This window comes from Leopardus geoffroyi, chromosome C3 (assembly GCF_018350155.1).
Source record: "Leopardus geoffroyi isolate Oge1 chromosome C3, O.geoffroyi_Oge1_pat1.0, whole genome shotgun sequence".
NCBI classification, from domain to species: domain Eukaryota; kingdom Metazoa; phylum Chordata; class Mammalia; order Carnivora; family Felidae; genus Leopardus; species Leopardus geoffroyi.
The window spans coordinates 37310276-37333836 of record NC_059338.1 but is presented as its reverse complement, the minus strand read 5'-3'; the positions used below and the strand labels follow the sequence as shown (position 1 = coordinate 37333836).

Sequence of the window (23561 nt, the reverse complement as noted above, 5' to 3'; positions counted from 1 at the left end):
CACTTACTTTTTTATGTAGTGCACAGGGATTTGATAGGATAAATATAGAGGATGCCTGCCTTACATGGTCAGGGATGCTGCCTCAGCCGCCCATCAGTACAACGTGCCTGAACTGCATGAGCTGGTGCAGAACCAGCCAGCAGCCTGGGCAGCTGGACAGAGATGCAGAGAACTGAAGTTTACTTACTGCACATATGCACAGCCACGCTTGCTGTCTGCATTCACAAGTGACGCTCAGAGGCACTGCCTGCTGCAGAGGCAGGTACCAGGTCCAGGATGAGTCTGTCATGGTTCCTAGTTTTCCAGTCTCACAGGCCGGAATCACCGGTGGAGGCTGCCAATATGTATGGGAGCAAAGTGTTATCCTTTTTCCTAGAAGCAGACTGTATGTACCTTGAAATTGGGATTTCCTGCTTCACTTTTTTGCTTTCTAGGTGTTGACTTCATTTGACTCTTCAGACTCAGGGAAGAGTGACACACTCCAGTGATGCCTCGCTGCTACATGATACTCTCCTGTCTTGGAGAGGAATCTAACTTTGACAACAGAAGCTTCTGCTACAGGGTTTTGGGCTAATTTTGCCTCTTGAAAAGTCATTTTAAATAGAACTGTCTCAGTGTGCTTGTAGGTAGTTAAGTTTGTCATTACCGGAGGTATTTGGATGACCACTTGATGGTATTTTGAATGTGAGCTTGGGAAATAAGGATGGACTAATGGCCTTGCCGTTGCCTTCTGGCCCTGAAGGCCAGCATCGCTCCATGGGCACTCCCGGTCCATGGGGCTCCTTCTGACCAGCCCTCTCTTGTCTGACGACTGGCGTCTTGTGCTTGGGGGAGGGCTCTCGGCTTTTCTCCTTGGTGTATCATTTTGTGTATGGTTTATTATATTTTAATAAACTGTTTATTCAAGACAGGCAGGGGAAAAAGCAAGTGATCAGTTATACCAGGGATCACCCATACATTTGATTTTGGTAAAAAGTTATAAATGATCATGTGAAATGATGCTTAAGGATTTTCTGTAGTTTTTTTCTTTTCTCCTTTCCCTCTCTCTCTCCCTCTCCTTCTCCCTCTCCCCGTCCTTCTCCCTCCCTCCCTCTTTATTTTTCTCTCTCTTTCCTTCTTTCCTCTTAAGAGATAAGATGAGATAGTAGAATGAGAAGAGGATTTGGAGTCAGACTGACCTGAATTCTCATCCAAAACTCCACTACATTCCAGCTGTGTGACTTTCCGAAAGTTACTTCGCCTCACTTATCTTTCCTCATCTGATGAAATAGGATACTACCTGCCCCGAAGGATGGTAGTAAGGATTTGCGATGCTTTACGACAAAAAGGGATCTTATCACTACCTGCTTAAAAATCCTTTAATGTCATCTCGCCACTTCTTTGGGTGAATTTAAAATTTATGTAATGACTTACAAAATCCAGCTCATCTCTCTCCAGCCTTATCTGGCTGCTCCGGCTCTCTCTGAGCGTTGTCGGCCAGGTGGCACTCACACTGGTCAAACTCTCCTGCCTCTGGGACTTGGAATGTGCCCTTCCTCTGCCTGCAAGTTCTTGCTCCTTCTCTGGCTGGGCTAGTTCCTATCCATTCCTCAAGTCTCCAAGTAGACATCACACCTTCCCAACGGTCCCTGCCCCACTCAACGCCAGCTCAACCTCCTCAGTCCCTCTCCTTGCCATGTGCAATTTCCGTGTTGAGCACTCATGCCGCCGGGAATGCTGTCGTTGAATATTTGCCTCTTCTGGTGGATGGAAGGTGTGTGAAGGCAGGGGCATTGTCTCTCTTATTTATTCTACATCCGTGCCATCAAACGTAATAGTAAGTGCTTGGTAAAATGTTCATTAAATGAATGAAAGAAGAAGGAAGCAAGAACCTCATTCAGTGCTTCACACTTAGTAGGTCCTCACTAAATGTCAATTCCCTTTCACATTAACCCCCTCCTCCCTTGTCTGTCTTGGCCATGGTAGTGGAATACTATTTCTTGCTGATTTGGTGGGATGGCAACATTTCTGTCATTCGTCCTCATCACTTATTCTCAAAACCTGAATTTAAAAACTTTGGATAAAGATTTCAAAATACAAAGTTAAAAGAATTTCTCAGCAGAAACCAGAGTAGAAGTAAGAAGAGTAAGAAGTAAGAAGAGTAAGAGGAAACCCAGATCGTCACCCTATTACATTTTGTGGGGCTTGGTACTGGACCATGACATAAAGTATATGGGTTAATACTTTTAACTGCTTCCCACTGCCTTTATCTCTTCCATGAAAGAACAAGGACATCATGGAAAAAGTTCTAAAAATAACACCTGTCTGGTTTATGGAGAAGGGTGTTTATGACAGGAATTAAACAGTTGTTTAGCTTGGAGTGTTTGAAACCCCAAATCAGGCTTTATTTTGTAACTGGAGCATCATTCTCAGCTTAGTTAACATCCTGCTCTCCCATTTCCTTTGTGCATTTTCTGGCAGGGACTGAGTTTGTCCTCACTCTGTAGTCATAAAAACCAAAATTGTTTCTAAATAGAAACAGAGTCTGTGTTAGGGAAGTGGGCGGGGCACGGGGGGGTGGCGCGTTTGCCTGGAGTAAGGGGTTCTGAGGGCTAGGGTTTCTCTTTGCCCATAGGGGGAGGATGTTTGAGAGAGTCGTGGTGGATGATGGGATGGTGGTGTTTGTGGGTTGCCCTGTGTCCTTAAATGATCAGTGAAGCCAGTTTGGTTGGTGAATCGTTGAGTATGTTGGGGCCACTGTGAAAGAGGAAGATCCCTGTGTCTGACCCTGGGCCCTTCTGCTGCCATCCTCCCGGGAGATGACGGCTGCCACCCTCCAGGAGATGGCAATCTTGAGGCTGCTCACTCCTCTGACCCTTGTTAGGACCCATCCTGGCCATGGTGGATTGGCCAGGTCTTAAGTGTCCCAGGACAGGAAGACTTTACAGTTTGCCCATGATCTTGTCCACTGCTCCTCCCTATTCAGCCCGCATCGTTTCTTTCCTGGAATTCTGTGGTACCTCATAGCAGGCCTCCCTGTGTGTCCAGGCTTGCCTCTTCTCCTTCTGTCACCCGGATGCTGGAGTACCTTCGCACACAGCAGTTGATTATGAACCTCCCTTACTTAAAATTCTTACCTTGACGTAAAGGGCACATCAAGGTTTGCCTTCCTCTTCCCTTATATTTAGCATCATTTTCCAATTTTGTCTTCTGTAGACACGTCACCCCATCAAAACACAAAATGACAACAAAACGCAAACCACTTCTAGGCCTCAGCCACACCAGGCTTCTCCCACACTCAGCTCTTACCCCACTTCCTCTACATAAGCCTTGTGTACACTGGGTGCTGAAAATGCCCTGCCTGCGTTTTGTCTGTCTGTGGCCCATCCTTCAAGCAAGGTCTTGGCAATCACCTCACGTCTAAGCTTTTCCTGACTACCTAAGTCAGTTCATTGTCTCTTTTCCTCTGCTCCTGAAGTACTTTTATACATGCATCTCTTACCACTTTTGTATTATATTTTAGTAGTTTGGTTGCACATCTCTTTTCTCTTCAAAAATTTTTTAATGTTGTTGGGATGGGCACTGGGTGTTGTATGGGAAACCAGTTTGATGATAAATTTCACATTTAAAAAAATAAAGGAATGCCAAGGTCTCTGGCATAGAAACTCAAAAAAAAATTTTTTTTAATGTTTATATATTTTTGAGAGAGACAGAGAGACAGTGTATGAGTAGGGGAGGGGCATAGAGAGAGGGAGACACAGAATCTGAAGCAGGCTCCAGGGTCTGAGCTGTCAGCACAGGGCCCGACGTGGGACTTCAACCCACAGACTGTGAGATCATGACCTGAGCTGAAGTTGGATGCTTTATCGACTGAGCCATCCAGGCACCCCTTCTCTTTTCCTCTAAACTATGGGATCTTTGGATCCTCATGGGTGACTTTGGTGTCCAGGTGTTCATGGTTGTTTCCATAAGAGTCCATAGAATTGATGGGATCTCTGAGGCCATTTTATTTTGCCTTTTTTTCCCCCCAAATAAATGTATTTTGTCAGTCTTCCTTTCTTACAAGGCCATTTTAGTTCTGTCAGTGATCTTTGGTCCGTGATCTTTGAGGAAGCCAAGGCCGTTAGGCAAACAGGATGTACTCCATGAGCTGATTGCTGGAGTCTTCCTGATTTTCACCCAGGATCTCCTGAATGGGAGAAGATATTTGCAAATGATCTATCCAATAAGGAGTTAATATCCAAAATATATAAAGAAGTTATATAAGTCAACACCAAAAACCCCCACAAATAATCCCATTAAAAATGGGCAGAGGACATGATAGACATTTTTCCAAAGAAGACATGCAGATAACCAACAGACACATGAAAAGATCCTGAAGCAATCTTTTCCTTTATTTGTACAAAAACACTAGTGTTTGGATACTGCTTACCTATTTACAAGAAAAATTCATACATATACACGCATATCTATATCTCTATTTTTGCTTGACCTTCACAGTATCTATCTGGAATAAGTGGTATTAGCTTCATTTTTCAGTAGAGGAAACTGAGGCATGGAGACCTCACTTTGCCTCAGGCTCATCAGTAATGAAGCGAAGATTGACTTCCCTGATTTTTTCCTTGATTCACAAGGGAAAAACATGAGCTGGGAGTGAGGCATAGCAGAGGGCAGCACTTGAGATGCTCTAATTTCTAATCTACTTCAGAAGGAATCACTTTGTGTGGTGACCATCTTTTGACACAGAGGGTTTCTGGGTGAGGTGGCTTGGTCCCGCTTCTTTCTTAATCTAGCTAGGCATGACTTGGGGACCATGGCATATGGTCTTCAGGGAGATAGGCTCTGGCCAGTGTGGCTGGTTTGGGACTTTAACTGGGAAGGCCTAGAGAAGGTCTACACTGGGGGATGTTGCTTTCGACCAGAAGCTGGGTTCATAAGATGACAGGGTGACATGTTGCCATCATGCAGAGGCCTTGTGGAAAAGCTGTAGTTTTCAAGGGTCCTATGACAGAAGAAGAGCATTGAATTAGGAAACTGGGCTTGGTCATCTGCAGTATGATTGTGAGCAAGCCCTTTTGCCTTCTGGGCCTATTTTCCCAATTTGTAAAATAAGAAAAACACCGGCCTTCCCCTCTCAGGAGGTTGTGTGAGATGTGATGACGTATGTCACTGTGCCGTGAAGGGTATTTCAGACTGTACAAACAGATTAGTGAACACACTTGAAGGCTCGGAGTTGGCAGCCTGGCTTGCGCTCCTAGCTCTCTGCTTACTCAGCCCTGGTATGACTCAGGGTGAGTCACTTTGTCTCTCTGAGCCTCTGTTTTCCCATCTGTAGAACCCCCTCACAGGGTGATTACGGGGATTCAGAAATCCAATAGAGGATTTTGGAAGTAAAAGCACTAGAGAAATGTGACAGCCAGACAGATGTGCCTCTTCTTCATCTAGGGAAAAGCCTTAACTCCAGAATCAGTGTTTGAGATGAGCATTCTTTGGCATCATCAGTAATGGCCTGTAATGAGCCTTTCCGGTGGGCAGAGCCTGGGACTGGGTGTTGTAGGGGGAGGAGGGACAGGGAGAGTGTGACACTTGGTGAAGTAGTATCTGCATTTGTGGGACTCCTGGTCTGATTGGGCAGATAGGACAGACACAAGCCCGCTCTTGGAAGCGCATTTTGAAGGGGCTTCCAGACCTCTGCCTTTGGAAGCTTCTAGTGTACGAAACAAATCAAATGAAAGAAACTAGAAGCTCGTGTTCATGCTGACAAATGCAGAAAAGAGGTGGGGAAGATGACTGGCTGCTGTGGTCCCTGGGACCACCTCACCAGGTCATTGTGTCTTCACGTCTGGGGAAGCTGTTCCTCTGCAAAGCTCTGGAAGTGTCGCTGAACATCTAACATAAGGCAAGCCTCTTATGGCTGGACACAAGGTGGGCATCCCATCTCTTTTGAATCTGAACTCGAAGACTTCCTCCCTTGGGAGGACACTAACCCTTTCCCAGATAATGATATTCTGAATGACTCTGAGAAAGCTTTTTCTCCTGAGGATGACAGTCCTGGAGCTCATCAGAGTGGTGCCTGGTCTGAATCCATTTCCACACACACTTCTGAGGGGGGAGGTAGGCCAGTCTCACAGGAATCTTTCTGATCAACATGCATAATTAGTCCTTTGTCACTGGACTCTGAAAAGACTGTTGGAGTCAGGTAGTTAAATGGATGCAAAATATTCTTTTGATCAGGAAACTTTTCTTAAGAATATAGGTTATCATGAAAAAGTTGCTTCATGGATATTTCCACCTTCTGTTTTCTTTTTTTCTTTTTTTTGAGAGAGAGCATGTATGTGTACACGTGCAAGTGGTGGAGGGGCAAAGGGAGAGGGAGAGAGAATTCCAAGCAGGCTCCATGCTGTCAGCACAGAGCCTGATGTGGGGCTCGATCTCACAGCAGTGAGATCATGACCTGAGTAGAAATCAAGTGTTGGACGCTTAACCGACTGAGCCACCCAGGCGCCCCTCCACCTTCCATTTTCTATAGGTAATTGCTAAAGAGTTAACATGAGAGTAAAATATATAGGATCACCAAACTACAAAAGCTTGATCTTCTGGGAATCATTTGTAGCCTTTAGCATAAAGATTTGGAAAAGAGTGTCACATTTATTCTGATCAAATATCCTAACATCTGAGTCTACTCCCAGAATGCAGTTACCCCATGGTTTCAGTGTGAAAGGCGACATCTCAGAGATGGAAGAGAGAAACTGAATTCGAGTCCCCAACAACCCTCCACGTCTAGCTTCACACCTCAGTCAATCCCCTTTGAACACATGATATAGGAATAGAAGCGGGGGTGGGGGGAGAATCTGCGGTCAACCTGGAGTTTGGGGGAGGTATGAAGACACTGATGACTCAGGCCTCATTCAAGCAGGGCTTCATAGTGTCCCGGAAAGCTTGGGAATCCACTTAGAAATAATTATGGATTATATTAAAGTGTCACAGGAACAGCTATTTTTCTCTAAAAAGGCATTTCCTCCTGAGGGCTTGTTACCAAGAATCCTGGAGCTCTAGGCAACTTTGCTGTACCGTCAGCAGGTGGCTGCTTACTTGTGGATTCCTTTAAGTTCTTGCTCAATAGTCTTATCACCCAGACTGTATTTTGCAAACAATACAATAAACCACTAATTAAGTCACCTACCTTTCCCCTGCCTTTCCCTTAGCTGAATGCCCAGGACCTCTTCTTTACAATGCTTGTAATTCATCTATATTCATTGACTTTGTAAAATTAAACTTCTTATTTTGAGATAACTATAGCTTCCACATGGAAGAAATAATACATAGAGATCTCATGGGCTCTACCTCAGTTTCCCTGGATGGCAGCTTCCTGCAAAACTATAGAACAATATCACAGCCAAGATACTGACATTGGTACAGTCAAGATACAGAATATTCCACTGCCACAAGAAAGCCTTGTGTTGCTTTTGTATAGCCACACTCACTTCCTTTCTGCCCTCACGCCCTCCGTAAGCCCTTGGCAACCATTAATTTGTTCTCTCTTGGTATAATTTTGTCCTTTCAAGGATCTCGTGTGAATGGAATCATGTAGTACCTTATCTTTGGGGGTTGTTTTTTTCAGTCCCGCTCACTGCATGTATCAATAGTTTGTACCCTTTTATTGCTGAGTATTTTCTGTAGTGTGGATGTACTGTGGTGTACCTAACCATTTATCTGTTGAAGGGCATCTGGGTTCTTTCCAGTTTTTAGCCATTAGGAATAATGCTCTGTAAATATTCGTGTACAGGTTTTTGTGTGAGCATAAGTTTTCATTTTAATGGGATAAATGCCCAGGATTGTAATTGTTGGGTCATATGGCAGTTGCATATTTGGTTGTTTAACTGCAGAATTCTTTCCTGGAGTGATTGTACCATTTGATATTGACACTGACAGTATATGAGTGCTCCAGTTTATCTGCATTCTCACCAGCCTTTGGTGTTGTCACTCTTTTCTAGTTCAGCCATTCTCATAGGTGAGTATTGATAGCTTATCACTATATTAATTTGCATTTCCCAGATGGCACATCTTTTCATGGGCTTGTCTGCCATCTGTATATGCTCTTGGAGGAAATGTCCCTTCATGCCTTTTCCTCATTTTCTGATTGGATTGTTTGTTTTTTTTTAATTGTTGAGTTTTGAGTTTATACATTATAAATTATATATTCTAGATACTATTTCTTTGTGGGGTATGTGGTTTGCAAAAAATCTTCTCTAGGTCATAGTGTGTCTTTTCATCCTCCTAAAAGAGCATTCTGCTCTTGGTGGGTGGAGTGTTTTATAAATATCGACTAAATTCTGTTGGTTGATGATGTTGTTGGGTTATGCTATATCCTTGCTAATTTTCTGTCTGGTTGTTCTATCAAAGACTGTGAGAGAAGTGTGTGGACTGGACTGTTTCCCCTTTCAGTTCTACCAGTTTTTGCTTCGCATGTATTCAGAGCTGTCTGGTATATACACATCAGGGTTTCTATGTCCTTATGAATTGACCCTTTTATCATTATGTAAGACACTTTTCTGTCTCTGTTGTTCAGATTGGGTAATTTCTATTGTTTCCTCTTCAAGTTTCACTGATTGTTTCCTCTTTCCCCTCCATTTTGCTGTTGAACGTATCTACTGAAATGTTTACATTGGTTATTGCATTTTTGGTTCTAAAATTGATATTTGGTTCATCTTTATATCTTCTCTTTCTTTGCTGAGACTTTCTACTTTTTTGCTATTTCTGAAACTTTCTATTTTTTTTTTTCATTTGTTTCAAGCATATTTGTAATTGCCTGTCCAAGCATTTTTAGGATGGCTGTTTAAAAATCTTCATCAGATATTTCTGACATCTCTGTCATCTTGATGTTGGCACCTATTGGTTATTTTTCATTCATTTGATATTTACCTATTTCTTGGCATAACAAACGATTTTTGGTAGAAATGGGCATTTTGGAAATTTTATGTTTGGAACTCTGGATCTTATTTAAGCCTTTTGTTTTAGGTGGCTTCCTTTGACCTGAATATGGCAGAAGAAGGGGGAGGTATCCCCTCATTTCTACCAGATTGGGGTAGAAGTTTAGGTTTTTAACCCAGCCTCTATTGACACCTAGGGGTGCTGCTTGTTATCTCTGGGTTGGGGTGAGAATTCTGTTGCCCATTGAACTTACACTGCTACCTCCCTGTCTTGTGGGCAGAGGTGGCTTCATTACTGCTGGTGGACATGGAAATCCAGGCTCCCTACTGGGCCTTTTCCAGCACTAGCCCCATAGGGAGGAGGAGAAAAAGGAGGAGGTTGAGTGCTTCATTACAGCCTTGAGATGGGGGAAATCTAGCTTCCTAGTAGCCTTTGCTGGCCTGGGTAGTTATGGGGCCACCCATTTTACTGTGCTGCTTGCCTACGGTAGAGTGGTTATTATCTAACAATTTTCTGTCTCGGGAGGCTGCCCCTTTCCCATTCTTGTCACTATAGAGAGTGAGCTTTTGTTGGAACATTTTTTTGTCTGCATCCATTGGTCTTTCCAGGTTCTTGGCTTCTTTAGCTTTAAGTCTGGGAATACATGAGGCACAAAGAAAACCCAGAGAACACATCTCTGTTATGCCTAGGCAGTTTTTTGCTTTTTTCTCTTTCAGAGTCTTAAATTTGTGTTAAATGTAATGTCCAAGATGTTTAGCTGTACTTAGAGGAGGAGTAGAAAAAGTGTGTCTACTTTATCTTTCTGGAAGTGGAAGTCCCTTACAATTTATTTTTATTTGCTTTATTCTTATAGGTCTCTCTCTTTTCCTGCCTTGCGGTTTCAGGGCTCAAGCTTCCTTAACCACACTTGTATAAATTCATTTCCATGGGAAGAGAAGTTAAAATCCCAAGCCTAGAAGGGCTATGTGCATCGGGGGGAGGGGTGGAAACAGTTCCCGTACCCAAAGATGTACACTGGGCACTCTATAGATTTCTGGCTTTCTTTCACTTGCCTTTTTTTTTTTTTTTTTTTTTTAATTTTTTTTTTAACGTTTATTTATTTTTGGGACAGAGAGAGACAGAGCATGAACGGGGGAGGGGCAGAGAGAGAGGGAGACACAGAATCGGAAACAGGCTCCAGGCTCTGAGCCATCAGCCCAGAGCCCGACGCGGGGCTCGAACTCACGGACCGCGAGATCGTGACCTGGCTGAAGTCGGACGCTTAACCGACTGCGCCACCCAGGCGCCCCTTCACTTGCCTTTTAAGGCCTGGAGCCAACCATAGAGGAGACAAGGATATTCAGATTATTTTATATTCACTAAGGGCTCTTTATCCTCTAGGGGAATAAACAAGTTCTCATGACACAAGAGGAAGTTTCACCTAGAGGTTTATAAGAACCTGTAGGTGGCACAGAGGAGCAGCTGGGGGTAGGGGGTGAGGGTCCCTTCCAGCTTGGCCTGGCCTCTGAAAGCTGGCTACTGAGTGTGAAACCCATCTGTGATACTTGCTTGGAGCTGAGCTTCTCTGGACTTCATCCTTCACTGAGTCTGCTTCTGCAAAAGCCTATTATTTAGGGAAATGTAACCTTGATGTGAAACAGCATGTGTTTCTAATCCAGCTAGACCTAGTCTGGGGCTTGGTTCCATCTTTTGCTAGCTGTATGACCTTGAAGTTCAGTCATCCACTTAAAAACCTTCCTGTAGTGCCTACTCTGGGCCAGCCATCATGCTGGGTTTTGGGACAGAGTAGTGGTACTTTTCACTGCTCCCTTTCCTTTCCTTTCTGACCATAAGCACGTCATCAGCTGGTTTTATGTAAAAAATATGTAAAAAAATCAGGCTACTTTACCCCATCACCTCATCTCTTTCCCAGGCTGTTATAACAAGTCCCCTGAGTCTGTTCTTTGCTCTAATCCTCTGCCTCAATTCATTATCTACATAGTAGCCAGGGTGATCTTTTAAAAACACGCAGCAGATTAATGTTCTTTTGTTAAACCTCTCCAGTTCCACTCAGACATACTGGGAATGAAGTCCCGTCCCTCCTCATGGCCCACTAGGTCCTGTGTGGTCTGGTTTCCGCTCCCCCTCTGAGCTCATCTGGCATCCCTTTCCCATCATCCAGTCGGCTTTGGTCATGCCAGACTTCCCTTTTTGCCTGAAAACATCAAGCTTGTCCCCCCCTGGGGTTATTTGCTAGTTATTATCTCTGCCTCAGATAGTCTTTCATACAAGTTTGAATAGATGGTTTCTGGTTGTCATTAATAGTTTCAGTTCAAATGCTGTTCCTCCCCTTCTCTTTATGTCATATTCTATCCAGTCACCATGTCTCTACCCCTTCCTCTTAGTTAGCTCTTATCACAATTTGAAGTTATCTTGATTTGTCTACTAGTCCCAGCTCCATGAGAGCAGACATCACAGTTTCCTTCATTGCTGTACATCCAGCATCTAGGACAGTTCCTGGCACAGAATGGTGAATATTTGTTGAGTAAAGCTGCTTAATCCTCTTCAGCCTCAGTTTCTGACTTGTTGCATTGGAATAATAATTAGCCAACAATACAGGGTTGTGTTTAGAATTAAGTGAGATAATAAATGTATGTGAGGTACTTAGTACAATGCTTGGCTCACAGGAAGCCAAATAATAGATTTTCATTGTTTCCTCATGATTATATTATAATGTTCACTTCCATTCTCTCATACTCCTCTAGTACCCCCCCCTTTTTTTTTAAGAGAGGAAGTGTGAGTAGGGGAGGGGCAGAGGAAGAGGGAGAGAGAGAATCTTAAGCAGGCTCCATGCCCAGTGCAGAGCCAGACGTGGGACTTGGTTTCACGAACTGCAAAATCATGACCTGAGCCGAAATCAAGAGTTGGAGACTCAACTGACTGAGCCACCCAGGCACCCTCTCTAGTACCTGTTTTTGCTCCTAACGATCCATCTGGAGTGTCATGAGCATTTAATAGTGACAGATGCTGATTGGTCAGATGCTTGCAATGAAATCCTAACTTAGTTCTCTCTTGATCATGTTTTTCTGTACAGGTTCTACAGCTGGGCTCAGACATCCTTCCCCAGTACAAGCAAGAGGCACCAAAGACTCCCCCTCACATCATCTTACATTACTGTGTTTTTAAGACCACGTGGGATTGGATCATCTTGATCTTAACCTTCTACACAGCTATCCTGGTCCCTTACAATGTCTCCTTTAAAACCAGGCAGAACAACGTGGCCTGGCTGGTTGTGGATAGCATCGTGGATGTGATCTTTTTGGTGGACATTGTGCTGAATTTTCATACTACTTTTGTTGGACCAGCTGGGGAGGTGATTTCTGACCCCAAACTCATCCGCATGAACTACCTGAAGACGTGGTTTGTGATTGACCTTCTGTCCTGTTTGCCATATGATGTCATCAACGCTTTTGAGAACGTGGATGAGGTTAGTGCCTTTATGGGTGATCCAGGGAAGATTGGTTTTGCTGATCAGATTCCACCACCCCTGGAGGGGAGAGAGAGTCAGGTACATGCCTCAAATCTCAGACCTTGTTGTCATGTCTTGAAAGCTGAATAAATGTGGGTGGTCAACAGAAGAGTAATTACATGGGTGGGAACTAGCATGGCTAATGTCTGGAACAGAGGGAGCATGCTTGATAGATATCCTCGCCTGCTGTTTTTGTCCTTTGGAGGTTTGGAGGCCCTGCATGTCCATGAATGGATGTGGAAGAGACCAGAAGCTTCCTTCTTATTTTACGTGGAGTGCAAGCCACTGGCTCAGGGGTGGTGGGGCTACAGAAGCAGGCATGCATTGCCACTGCATTGGTGAATCTTTCACTTGGTATGCAATTGCTGAATGCCTACTTACTGATTATTCTAATTATGGGGATTTTTGTATCATCTGCTGCTGACCTTTGGCTGTTGCATAACCAATTAACTCCTGGCAACAGGGATGCTATTTAACCCCCAGGTTTGCTTGCTTTTTTTTTTTTTTTTTTTGTAAATGTTGGAAAAGAATGACTTGTTACTTGGCAATGACCACTGGAATTCAGCGGTCCATACTCTCCCTTGCATACATTTGCCAAGGGAGTCAGGCTACGGTCAAGTTCGCCCTGTGACTAAGAGGAGTAGTGCTATTGCTGGATTACGCTGCTTTGGATTGTTAGTCCTGCAGGCAATGGAGGGGATGAAGAGAAAAATGCTCTTTAAGTGTATTGGAATTAGGACATGCTCAAACAGTCAGTGAATGGGTGCCTGGGACGAGTTGCACAAGGAAGTGGCCACTGGCCTGGTTCAGGTGATTTTCTCCTTTGAAAAAGCAAGGATATCATGCCATCGCAAAGGAAAATGCAGATTCTTATCCAGCTTAAGTGTTACATGGGAGTTGTTCTTTCTTTTTCCTGCTGCCTACTTGATCCTCCAAATGCATTAAAGATCAAGTAGTTCGTCTGGTAAATCTTCAGCGTCATGTAGCAGTGGGCCCTCACTGCCTCAGATTACAGAGGGTCCTAGAAATCTCAGTCTGGCTAGGGTGTTACCTGGGTGGGTAATTCAGGAAGCCATCTGGAGACTTAGTTGAGGCAAGATTCACTCTCTGGGCTAAAGAGCTAATGGGACTAGTCTTGAGATAATTGGAAGGAACAGCCAGCTCCCTGCCAAGGCCACAGGGCCTGGCCAGTGACTCTGTGACTTGCTGGTGGCATAATGATACCTCTCAGCCTTCAGATCAGTGTCAGTAATGGGTGAGGACTCCAGCCCTTTTCTCTTTGAGAACCCAGCTACCTACCACTTCTCTCTCCAGGAACTGATGTTGAGATGCTCTAAACCCAGAACAACCCCTGCTTTTATCTGTGTGGTGTGTTTTAATGTACTTTGAAATCCCAATGACTAATGCTCTGGGTGGCTTGTGTGGATTTTGTAGCTGTATTGGATGAGTGAGACTGATCATTTACAAGAATGAAATTGTCCCTAAAGTGAATGTTGGGATTCTTCAGTGTGAATTTGAGTACACGTTGGGAATGATATTTTTCTCTGTGAGCACATTTCTAGATTTCATGTTAGTGAGGAAAGTATTATCATTTTGGCTCAGATAACTGAATGATTTCAGCCTAAAAGAGCTTCTCCTACACATATGGGGAATGAAATTTAACTTAAAAAAAGAACCTCTCGAGTTTTAAAAATAAACCATTTGCTATTTAGAGCAATAGCATTGAAAAATTGCAGATAAATAGAACAGTTCTTTGGCTTCTGCAGGTTCTTGTTAAACATTGGCAGAGCCATAAACACATTTGTAAATGTGTCAAGATTACCTCGTCGGTTAGCAAAGCAGGGCTTCTCCTCAAGCTCTGTATGTCAGGTTGGAAGTCCTTTGCCATCAATCGTGAGTAACCCTGACATGGTTTCTGATTTCCACAGTCACTAAGTAGATTGGCCGGTAAGAAAAACACCAGTTACCCGTAACTTTCTAGTTGGAAAGGGTTTAGCATCAAAGCTCTCACTACCATCTCTTGGTCATAAATAATAATATGAGTATTAAGGAGCTATAGCTATGATTTGCTTCCATAAAGACTTGATTTTGTATTTAGTGATTTCTTTTCAAGCTTTGGCTGATACCCGAAATAATGCCTTTTCATAACATCCGTTGTGGTCTGGGGGAAGTCAGCACTAGGAAACTGAAGATTTGGCTCCTGGGCCTCTTGGTATCACCTGTTAAGACTGCTGGGACTTTCCAGGGGCACCTGGGTGGCTTGGTGGTTAAGCATCTGACTTCTGATTTCAGTTCAGGCCATGATCTCGGGGTTTGTGAGTTCAAACTCCGCTTTGGGCTCCACACACACGGAGCCTGCTTGGGATTCTCTCCCTGTCTCTCCCTGCTCCTCCCTGCTCTCTTTCTCTCTCTCTCAAAAAAAAAAAAGAAAGAAAAAAAAAAGAAAAAAAAGCTGGACTTTGTGCAAGACATTTAGCTTCTCTGGATCACAGTTTTCCTATCTATTCCTAGCTATATTTCCTATCTATGGCTACCTTTCCTGCCTGAAGGCATGGCCTGTGTGCAGTGGAATATTTGAGTTCCCTACTAGCTGCAAAGTGAGTTTGAGGAGTTGTAAAATCTCACCTGTGTTCGTTTTACCTCTAGGAGCTGATGATAAAAAAACAAGAAGTCCAGCACTTTGACCTCCTACTTGCAGTGGGGGTGGGAGGAAGGTGGGATGGGAGGAGGACTCAGAGCCCAGGAGGACCATGAAGGTCATCCAGTTCAACCCTTTTAACTCACAAATAAGGGAACAGACTTGGAGAATATGACTCACTCAAGAGGATCCAGCAAATCATATGGTTACAGCAATACTGAGTCTCCTTCTGACTCCTCTATATTCTTATATATTTTTTTACATGTTTGTTTATTTTAGAGACAGAGAGACAGAGCGCAAGTGGGGGAGGGGCAGAGAGACACAGAGACAGAGACTGAAACAGGCTACAGGCTCTGAGCTGTTAGCACAGAGCCTGATGAAGGGCTCAAACCCACAAACTGTGAGATCATGACCTGAGCTGAAGTCGGACACTTAACCGACTGAGCCACCCAGGCGCCCCAACTCTTTTCTATTCTTAATAGGGAAAGAATGGATAAAATAGGAACAAAACGTTGATGGACATAGTTGAGTCCAAACTGACCAAGAAGCTTCCAAAGTCTGTGGCTCACCCCTTGGCCTGGTTGTGGTGGTGGGGAAGTTGGGCACTGCATATGAGGAGTGGTACATCTGTATTCCCCGCAAAGCAACTGTGTTGGTGATGAGATGGGCAGTTGAGGCACTCTCTGAGGGACAGACCCAGCATGGTTTCCCAGGCATAGGCCTTTTGTTGAAAGACGCCATTAATTTGGTGGGAATGGAAGTTTGCGGGGCGGCGGTGGCGGGGGGTGGTTTAGAGGAGGTCGGGGAGGGCATGAAAGGTATCCCAACTGTTGAACCTGGATTAGGCTGGATAAGAAAATTCTGATTAATGACTCAGCGGTTTCCCATCCGCTGCCTGCTGTCTTCTCGCACTCACTGTACCGTGGAGTTGCTGATCTAAGGTTGCAGCTCCCTCTGCTCTGGTCCCTTTCTTTGAGGGAGTGTGAGGAGAAAAAAACATACTGACGCATTTCTCATAAAAAATACGTGGAGCTGAATTCTCTCTGGTGTCTTCCTAATTATACCAATGGAACTGTATTCCAGTGGGGACCACCAAAGAAGAGGAATGTGCGGTGGTGGCTTTACCATCTGTGTGTGTCGGGCTGGGGTGGGGGCGACTGGGGTGTGGGGGTGGGGTGGGGGCTCTTGAAGTGAAAGGACTAGACCCACCCAAGGCTTGGATCAAGAAAGAACCAGGTTAAATTGCTAATGCCAGCCATTGTGAATCCAGTCCTGTGGATGTCGCCCACCTCCATGATTTAAGCCACACAAATGATCCCTTTTGGCTCAACTTGTTTCACTTATGGAGATGGCCTCCATTTGCGTCATTGTCCAGTCTGTTGGTAATAATCTGTTTTGGAGGCTGTTTGGGAATATGTTTGCACATTAGTTAAACTGGTGGGAGCACAAAAGGTCTGGAAATGGGGTGAACCGACGCTTCAGTGGGTATGCTGAAGCAAAAGCCAAATGGGTCTCTCTCAAGCGCTTAGCGGATTACTGGCCTGGCGTGCTTCATGGATTAGAGACGGAATTATTCTTCACAAAACATATTCCCTTTCCCCAGGAAGCCTTATTGCCTACTGCCATTGGAGTGCACAGGGGGAGAATGCAGCCAATCAGGCTACCTCGCAGGTCACAGTTCTGGGGCCAAGAGCTTCCTCCATCCCTGGCTCTGTAACTTGGGATGGCAGCACCACCAGCTGGTGCCGCTGACACAGCTGACCCTTGCCAAGAGCCTCTCTCACAGGAGATGTTCCCCTTAGAGCAGAACAGGACTGAGGAGTGAAAAGATAAATAGTATGGACAACAGCTTCCCTTTAGCTAGTGTGTTTAACTTTCCAAAACATTTCACACAGATTATCTTTATTCTAACTCTCCTGTGGCCATGCACAAACTGCAGTGAACTAGGAGGAAGGCAGTTTGTCAGTCAGGAGTCCCTCTGCTACCCAGCTGTGCAAACTTGTGCAAGCGTTTACTCTCCCTGGACTGTGTTTGTGTCACCTGCAAGCTGGGTCCATCCCAGCTTTAACTTTATGGATCTAGGGCACCTATTATCCTGGCTTTGCTGATGAGGGGAAAGGACCAGGCCACCCAGGTAGTGAAATGGGGCTTCATTCAGTCTCTGACTTCCAGGCTTGCACTTTTCCCCAGGCAGGTCATGCTGCCTTATCACAGAATTGGAGCCAGAGTGAACCAAGCTGTGCATGTTGGTGCCCAAGTCTCCCTTTCTGAATCATTCTCCAGCATGGCCACTTCTGCTTCCCTCCTACACCACGGACAGGTGAGAGGTTTGAGCGGTCAGCATGGGCGACCCTAAGTGGAGGTTGCTGGTCCACATGTGCAGGGCTGGACAGTGAGTGTGAAGGTCACAAGTGACTCCAACGGTCGGTCATCTGCCCTCCTTCTCTCTCCTTGGCAGATGGACTCCTTTCTAAGTTCCCCTAGGTTCACTGTTCCTGGCTCTTTCAGGCTTTCACTGATGCTGACAGCAAATTGGACCCCCATGTGTTGCTCAGCCTGTAAATTTGTGGTTGTCAGTCCTAACCTGTGGTTTTTATTTAGGTGGATGGACACCAGTTTAATTTTCACACAGGTGACTCCTGTGAGGTCAGCCGGAAGTCATGAGATGACCTGGGATTTCCTTTCCTAGAGTCCCAACAATAGAGGCCATTTCTATGGCTTGTAGTAGCAATTAAAAAATTAAGCCTTTTTCAGAGCAGTTTTAGGTTTATAGAAAAATGGAACAAAAAATGCAGAGGCCACAGTTTCCCCTGTTGTCAGCATCTTGCATCAGTGTTGACATTGGTGATAGCCAATGTTGATACGTTATTATTAGCTGAAGTTCGTAGTTGACTCTAGGACTCATTCTGTGTAGAGCACATTCTAAGGGTTTGACATGGCTCCATCATTATGTATCATACATAATGTTTCACTGCCCTAAACATCTTGGTGCTCCACCTGTTCATCCTGCCCTCCTCCCTAATCCCTGGCAACCACTGACCTTTTTACTGTCTCCATAATTTTGCTTTTTAAGAATGTCATATAGTTGGAATCATATGGTATGCTGCTTTCACTTAGTAATATGTATGTAAGGTTTCTTCATGTCTTTTCGTGGCTTGAAAGCTCATTTCTTTTCTTTGGTGAGCAATATTTTGTTGAGTGGATGTACCATAATTTATTCAGTAAGAGCAATTAAAAAAGATACTGAAAACCATTGGTTATTCAAGCCTGATCAGTGCAGGCTTTGTCCTGGGATTTCCTCTTCCTGTGGGTCCCTTGGACACCGAGAGTGGACAGGAGCTGAGACCCTGGCAGGCAGACTGACATGTCTAAGCAGCCTGTGGTATCTCCTGGATAAACACTGACAGTGTTTAATTTAACACAAGTTGCTATGTCTGACACTATGATGGACAGGAAAGCAAATGTGCTATACTAGCCTCACGTTTCATATGCTTTTCCTTGGCATTTCTTTTATTTTTGTTCTATTTGTACATCCAATTTTGGCAAAACAAAAGAGGACAGGAGTGGACACACTATAGTTTTCATGTACTGTCTTGTTATGGGCACGAAGTACTGCTGATAGGCATGTTTCTCTTTTGCCAGCTCACAGCAGTGGCCAGGGGCCAAGGTCTGATGGCAGTGATGTTACCCGTGTTGTTGTTGTCTCCTCCATCTTACCCGTGAGGGGAATCCAGCCTAGATCTTTCCCTCTTATTTTTTATTTATTTTTAAAATCAGTCTTCTTCCTAACTTGTGCTCAGAGCTCATAAAGGACTGTGGAGATCCTTGGAGCAAAATAGACTCAACTACTACCATGCCTCATTTCCCTCTGCTTTCTAACTGTCTGTTCTTCCCTAGGCTCTGTTCTAGCCAACTCCAAGTTCCATTTCTCTTTTAATTCTCCACCAGCTTTTCTTGGTACCTCTTTAGGGTTGTTCCTTCTTTAAAGAAATCTTATTGACTTGGGTGATCAGGGATGGGAATACAACTCTTCAAAGAGCTTGCAGCCTGATGGGGGCCACAGGTGATTGACGCCGGCAGAGAATGTGAGAGGTGCTGTTCTAGGGGTCAACTCAGGGTGTTGCGGCTTACAACTGGGGAGTACTTAGCCTAGTGAGAGAATCCAGGAAGGCTTCCTGGAGGAGATGGCTGGGGTTAGATTGGTGAGGAATAAGGAGGGTGTTCTTGGAAGAGGAGAGAGCATATGCAGAGGAGTTTGCTGTTAGGGCTGAGCAAGGCATTCACTGTGCCAAAGCAGGGTTGGCACTGGGGGAGGGAGGAGTAGTGAGAGGGAGGAAACATCCAGTGACAGAATCCTGGAGGCCTTCCAAGGAGCTTACATTTTATCATGTGGTCAAGAAGAAACCGTTAAGGGTTTTCATTAGATGTGTAACATGACCTGACTTTGATTTTTTTTAATGTTTATTTATTTATATTGTGAGAGAGAGAGCTCGAGCAGGGGTGGGGCAGAGAGAAAGGGAGGCAGAGAAGCTCAAGCAGGCTTTGCCCTGCCAGCGTGAGCCTGATGCAGAGCTCGAACTCACAAATCCTGAGATCATGAAACCAAGAATCGGATGCTTAACCTACTGAGCCACCCAGACACTCAATTTTTGATGTTGAAGGTGTATCCAGGTGAGAGGGAGAGGGAAATATCACATCTCCCCTCCTGTAGTTCCCTTGAACCCAAAGCTGTCAGGCTGTTCCCTCCACCCCTGCACTGAAGCAACCACCACCTCCCTGCCCCAGATCTCCCATTCCTCTGGCCCTCACCCCAATACCTGGCCAAGCCCCCACCCCGAATCCTGATTGGACCCAGTTCTCTGGCTCCTCCAGGCTGTGCTCCAGTGTCTCAGCGTGACTGGAGAATCCATCCACGTAGACCCACCCTTAGTACACTCGGGGTGCCTACTGTGTTTCTCCAGGCACTGCCTTCCAGGGCAGGTCATTTGTTCCCCTAACCCATTGAAGTCTGGCTATCACCTCCACCCCTACTCTGAGACTTGCTCATAAATCAAGTGACTGCATGTGGGGGTTTATTGTTGGACTCTGTTACCATGTTCCATTGGTTTGTTAGTTCTTAGGTCAATACCGCACGGTGTTAATTAGCATAGCCTGGCAGTAAGTATTAAAATCAGTTACCTGTGTTCTTTTGCTTCAAGATTGCTATGTCTATTTTAGGTCCTTTGCACATCCGTATAAATTTTAGAGTTGGCTTGCCAGTTTCCGCTCCAACCCAAAAAAACCTGTTGGGATTTTCGACCAATTTGGAGAGAATGGAAGTCTTCATATTGAGTTTTCCAAATGTTGACCATAGAATATCCTTTAATTTAGGTCTTCTTTAATTAGCAATATATTAGCAAAATATTCTTAGCAATATTTTGTTGCTATTCTTTTTTTGTTGATGTTGTTAAACTTATTCCTAGACACGTAGTGTTTTCAGCACTCTGTAAATGGGACTTTTAAAATTTTCATTTCCTAATTGCTTTTTGCTGGTTTAAAGTGTTTTTTGTTTATTGACTTTGCAGCAGAGTTACCAAATTTGCTTATTAATTTGAATATTTTATAGGTCACTTAGAAGTTTTTACATGTACGATCATGTCTTTGTGAATAAAAACTACCCTTTTTTCTCTGCAATGTCTTTATACTTTTAGTATTATTATTTTTTGACTTAGTCTTGGCTAGGATCTATAATATAATGTTGAATGGAAGTGGCTATAGTAGACATCCTTCTCTTACCTTTCATCTCAGGGGGAATATGTTCAGTGTTTCACCATTAAGTATATTATTGACGTTAGTTGTTTATAAATATACTCTTTGTTAGATTAAAGACCGTCTCTTATATTCCTGATTTTCTGAGAATTTTTATCATTAATGGGTTTTAAATTTCACCAAATAATTTTTCTGTCTTTATTGAAATAATTTTTTTCCTCCTTTAATTTAATAATATTATTTATTAATTTCTTCCTTTAATTTAATTTATTAATTTATTAGTTATTAACTTATTAATCAATTATGTTGGTTGACTTATTTTTATTTTTGAGAGAGAGAGAGAGAGTGTGTGTGTGTGTTTGTGTGTGGGGGGGGAGGGGAAGGGCAGAGAGAGAGAGGGACAGAGGATCTGAAGTGGGCTCTGTGCTGACAACAGCGAGCCCCATGTGGGGCTCCAACTCATGAACCACGAGATCATGACCTGAACTGAAGTTGGACACTCAACTGACTTAGCCACCCAGGCACCCCGATTGATTGACTTTTGAGTGTTGAATTAACCCTGCAGTCTGGAATAAATCCTAGTTGGTCATGATGTATTGTACTTTTTTATAACTGTAAATGATTTTCTAATATTTTATTTAGGGGTTTTGCATTTATGTTCATGAGAGGTGTTGGCCTCTAATAATTTTTTCTTCGTGATATCCTTGTCAGGTATATGCAGGGAAGTGTATCTTCTTCCACTATTCTCTGAAAGAATTTGTGTAAGATGAGACTTTCCAGATATATAGGAATATAGGACCATTCAGGTATTTTTTTTTTCTCATGTCAGGTTTGCATTGTTAAAGATTTGGCCATTTCTTCTAGTGTGTCAAATGTACTGGCAAGAAATTACACATAATTTATGGTTATTTAAAAAAACTTTTTTAAATGTTCATTTTATTTTTGAGACAGAGAGACAGAGCATGAGCAGGGGAGGGGCAGAGAGAGAGAGAGAGAGAGAGAGAGAGAGAGAGAATCCCAAGCAGGCTCCAGGCTCTGAGCTGTCAGCACAGAGTGGAGCTCGAACTCGACAACCGTGAGATCACGACCTGAGCCAAAGTTGGACGCTCAACTGACTGAGCCACCCAGGCCCTCAATTTTAAAGAAATGTTGGATCTATAGTGATTTCCTTTATTATTCATTGGTCATTTGTGTCATCTCTCTGTTCATCTTAATAAGTTTTGGTAGAGTTTTCTCAATTACCTTAATCTTTTCAAAGAACCAACTTTTGGCTTTGTTAATTAATTGTCTGCTTTATATTTCATTGATTTTTGCTCTTATTTGTATATTTTCTTCTACTTTTCTGGGGCATTTAGTTTATTAGGATTAGCCTCCCCCCCAACCAGTTTACTGGGATGGAATTATTGATTATTCAAGCAAAGATTTAATATGTGAACTTAAAGCTATTTAAATTTTTCTAATGTTTATTTATTTTTGAGAAAGAAAGAGAGAGCGAGAGCGCGTGCATGCCAGACAGAGAGAGAGAGACACAGAATCTGAAGCAGGCTCCAGGCTCAAGGCTGTCAGCATAGAGCCCGATGTGGGGCTCGAACTCATGAACTGTGAGAACATGACCTGACCGAAATTGGAGGCTTAACTGAGCCCCCCCAGGAACCCCTAAGGCTATTTTATCTCCTAGACCTTTTAAGTTCATCCCAGAAATTTTGACTTGTCATAATCTCATTATTCAGTTCAAAACACTTCTTATTTCCACTGTGATTTCTTTTGTTTCAAAGTGTGTTGCTTAATTTTCAATCTTTTGATAATTTTCTACTTACCGTTTTGTTACTGATTTCTAGATTGATTTCTTAGTGGTAAGAAAGTACACTATATGATTTCAATCCTTGAATTTTGTTGAGACTTGCTTCATGGTTTAATATCTGGTCTATTTTGGTAAATATTCTATATGAAATTGCCAAAAATATATATTTTGAAATTGTTGAGTGTTTATTCTCTATAGACTAATTAGGTCAGGTAGATATATATTTTTTAGTTTAAATTTTAGTTAGCCAGCATACAGTGCAATATTGATTGCAGGAGTGGAATTCAGTGATTCATCACTTACATATAACACCCAGCGCTCATCGCAACAAGTGCCCTCCTTAATACCCATTACCCATCTAGCCCATCTCCCACCTACCTCCCTCCATTAACCCTCAGTCTGTTCTCTATCATTAAGAGTCTATCATTAAACAAACATTGTGGTTTGTTTCCTTCTCTCCTCTTCTCCCACCCCTTCCCATGGATTCATCTGTTTTGTTTCTTAAATTTCACATATGAGTGAAATCATATGGTATTTGTCTTCCTCTGATTTACTCATGTCACTTAGCATAATGCATTCTGGCTCCATCCATGTTGTTGCAAATGGCAATATTTCTTTCTTTTTGGTGGCTGAGTAATATTCCATCGTGTATATATACCACATCTTTATCCATTCATCGGTTGATGGACATTGGGCTCTCTCCACAGTTTGGTTATCATTGATAAGGCTGCTGTATAAACATTAGGATGCATGTATCCCTTCAAATCTGTATTTTTGTATGCTTGGGTAAATACCTAATAGTGTAATTGCTGGATCATAGGGTAGTTCTATTTTTAGTTTTTTGAGGAACCTCCACATTGTTCTCTAGAGTGGCTGCACCAGTTTGCATACCCACCCAACAGCACATCCTTGCCAGCACCTGTTGTTTCTTGTGTTGTAAATAGAGTTTTAAAAAT

General features: G+C 43.5%; 1 protein-coding gene across 4 annotated transcripts in view; it reads left to right on the top strand.

Moving 5' to 3' along the window:
- KCNH1 (potassium voltage-gated channel subfamily H member 1) overlaps positions 1-23561 on the top strand; it is a 381062-nt gene that overhangs the window by 64297 nt on the left and 293204 nt on the right. For 3 of the 4 annotated variants that reach the window (XM_045452431.1, XM_045452433.1, XM_045452434.1), the window contains one exon: positions 11984-12457. In XM_045452431.1, coding sequence (XP_045308387.1) covers positions 11984-12457 — 474 coding nt within the window. The remainder of the gene's footprint in view (positions 1-11983; positions 12458-23561) is intronic. The other variant, XM_045452432.1, reaches the window with a different exon arrangement.